Source organism: Aplysia californica, unplaced genomic scaffold, assembly GCF_000002075.1.
Source record: "Aplysia californica isolate F4 #8 unplaced genomic scaffold, AplCal3.0 scaffold00105, whole genome shotgun sequence".
Taxonomy (NCBI): domain Eukaryota; kingdom Metazoa; phylum Mollusca; class Gastropoda; order Aplysiida; family Aplysiidae; genus Aplysia; species Aplysia californica.
In genome coordinates, this window is record NW_004797375.1 from 72,884 (window position 1) to 76,207 (window position 3,324).

Consider the following 3,324-nt stretch of genomic DNA (forward strand, 5'->3'; position numbering starts at 1 on the left):
ACACACACACACACACACACACACACACACACACACACAAACAAACAGAATAACATTTTAGTCATGCAACTCTGACCGCCATTGTGCTAAACTTGTAAAGTCGGCCACTTCCCGTTTTTTACCTTGAGGGTTTTGTTTTGCTTTATTTAATTACTTTTTTCCTTGTTTGTTGTTGCTGGGTTTTTTTTAACATTACGATGACGCCAACCTGTATAAGACAACCACTGCTTTCATAGACAATTTGGACCGCAGTTGGCAGCTAGGGTTGCCACTAACCAATCTGCCAGACATAGAGTGACTGGTCACTTCGGTGTTCAATGAAGGTTAGCTTGTCTATGTACTTCTCATTAACTCAGCTGGGTAGTTGGCGTGTGCTCTGGCGTGGTTTGCTCCTTCTTTCCTATTTATCAAACATCTCTGGCTCTTTCTCTCGTCCTTTTCTTTATATGATAGACATTGTAAAATCTTTAATCTTCGGCACTTATGAGGCCAATTTGTGGTGCAGGTGCCGTACATCTTTTTACTAAAACTAAATCATGTCTCGCCCTTACCTCTCCTTCTTTTCTTTATATGATACTCTCCAGTAACATCTCTACTCGACAGGGCTTATATGACCTATTCGTGCTGCAAGTACCGCAAAACTCTAACTACAACTAAACTAATTGGTTACCCCCAAAAACGTGTCCAGGTTCCCAGATTATACCAAGCTTGACCGCCTGTTCCACACCGTCCCCGGCCTTGACAACGGACCCGCTAACCTAAACCAGGCCTCCTCAGACGACAAAATCCTCGACATGTCGCCGGGCTCAGATCAGCCACTCAACACAGGCTACTACCACCGCATGTATAAGACCGATAAGGCGGGAGTTAGTGGAGTAAAAGTGAGTGCCGTTCTTTAGAAATGACATGAGAGAGAGAGAGAGAGAGAGAGAGAAAGAGAGAGAGAAAGAGAAAGAGAGATAGAGAGAGAGGAGGGAGAGAGAGGGGAGGGAGAGAGAGAGGGGGAGAGAGAGAGAGGGGGAGAGCGGGAGAGAAAGAGATAGGGAGAGAGATAGGGAGAGAGAGAGAGAAAGAGAGAGAGAAAGAGAAAGAAAGATAGAGAGAGAGGAGGGAGAGAGAGGGGAGAGAGAGAGGGAGAGAGAGAGGGGGAGATGCAGAGAGAAAGAGATAGGGAGAGAGATAGGGAGAGAGAGAGAGAGAGAGGGGGGAGAGAAAGAGAGAGAGAGGGAGAGAGAGGGGCAGAGGGAGAGAGAGAGAGAGAGAGAGAGAGAGAGAGAGAGAGAGAGAGAGAGGGAGAGAGAGAAGAAGAGAGGAGCAAGTGGCCTAAGAGTGAGTCAGGTTCTTTTAAAGACACTACTCTCTTTCCAGCACTACGGAAATGGTGTCTGTTACGTAATAATTTAGAACTACGCCAGTGCCACGCAGATGACGTGGATTCGATTCCCGATTGAGCAAACTATTATTAAATCAAGTATCTTAATCTTTCTGCAGGGATTTTATGTTCTATGAAGTCCAAGTTTTCACAGGACAGATCAAAGCAACCCGCCTGCCAAATGATTTAGATTGTGTCAATGTATGCTTAAATAGAAGTTACCTTAGAGCCTACCTTAACGTGACGAACAATGATTTTCCCTGAATGAAGCAAGCGTTTTCAACAAAAAATCATTTCCTTTGATTTACAACAAGTGTTTTCGATAACCAATCATTTCCTTTGATTTACAGCAAGTGTTTTCGACAACCAAATATTTCATGCCTCACATGAAATGTTGAATTTTCTCTGCCTTAATAAAAGTGTTTCGTGCTGTAAGGACCAATCATTTTGTCTGCCTGTCAGAGAACGTTCAGAGGTTTTAACTACCAATAATTTCATCTGCCTTACAGAAAGTAATCAGAGGTTATAATAACAAATGATTTTCTCTACCTTAGATAATATATTATTGTTCCGTAGTTTAAAAGTGCAATTATTTTCTGTGCTTTACGTAATAAAATGTGCGGAGGTTTTAACAACTAATTACTTTCTCTGCTTTACAGAAAACGTTCCGAGGTTTCAACGACCCCAACTTGTGGGTTGCTGAGACATCACAAGAGGACGTGGCGCCGATGTCGATAAAATCTTGCAACAAAGACTTGGTGAGTTAGTTATAAATAAGACAGACAGACACACAGAGAGAGAGAGAGAGAGAGAGAGAGAGAGAGAGAGAGAGAGAGAGAGAGAGAGAGAGAGAGAGAGAGAGAGAGCGAAAGAGAGCGAGAGAGAGAAAACGAGAGAGAAAGAGAGGGCGGGGGGTGAACTGATGATGATGATGATGGGGATGATGATGATGATGATGATGATGATGATGATGATGATGATGATGATGATGATGATGATGAAGTTTGGTCTTTGTAGTGGGGTGGAATAAATACGGATGAGTCAACTTGTACTTTTCTACCTTGCCTTTGCGCTCGTTTTGAGAAGACATACGTTTTCTACCTGTGTGGAATTTAAAGTTTTACAAATTCCTTTCCTTATTTAGATAATATAAAAAATATGCCACTACTACTTAAACATCTGCTACTACTACTACTACTACTACTACTACTACTACTACTACTACTACTACTACTACTACTACTACTACTACTACTACTACTACTACTACTACTACTGCTGCCGTTGCTGCTGCTGCTGCTGCTGCTGCTGCTACAGCTGCCGCTTCTGCACTACTACTACTAGCACTATAAAATACCTTTACATTGATATTAATGGTTATATATTTAATATATGATTTGACGTACATACTATTTCAGATTCATACCACTTCTTGCCATAGCCTTAATTTTTTATCTGGTCTTCCCGATTTGTTTTTATCGCTCCTTTTGACATTATGACGTGTATGCGTGCACTTTTGTTGCTATAGCTTGTAGTCAATAGATTTTCCATTATATTTTTTGTACATGTTCCTGAAGAAGCCCTTTACCGGGTGAAACGTCGAACGAACTGTGTATAATACATATTTTCTGGAAATACAACAAGGTCTTAACTGTTTTAATACCTTCTTTATACAATGATGATGATGATGATAATGATGATGATGATGATGATGATGATGATGATGATGATGATGATGATGATGATGATGATGATCGTTATTATAATTTCTTCCCCAGGCGACAACGACGTGTCAGACCAAAAAGGCCAGGTTCTCCTACGCCATCCCCCTGGAGATTATTTACATGACCCCTCTCCTCTCCTGGAACCCTTACAACTTGACGATACACGAGGTGTGTGGACTACATGGAGGAAGGAAGGGAGAGAGAGAGAGAGAGAGAGAGAGAGAGAGA

The 3,324-nt window shown here is 41.8% G+C and overlaps 1 protein-coding gene across 1 annotated transcript in view; it reads left to right on the plus strand.

Annotated features, from left to right (window-relative positions):
• The window catches only part of LOC101853453, a gene marked incomplete at its 5' end in the record, with an annotated part of 9,713 nt that overhangs the window by 1,911 nt on the left and 4,478 nt on the right, over positions 1-3,324 (plus strand). Inside the window, 3 exon segments of the mRNA XM_013080907.1 lie at positions 689-881; positions 2,032-2,130; positions 3,151-3,264. Coding sequence (XP_012936361.1) covers positions 689-881; positions 2,032-2,130; positions 3,151-3,264 — 406 coding nt within the window.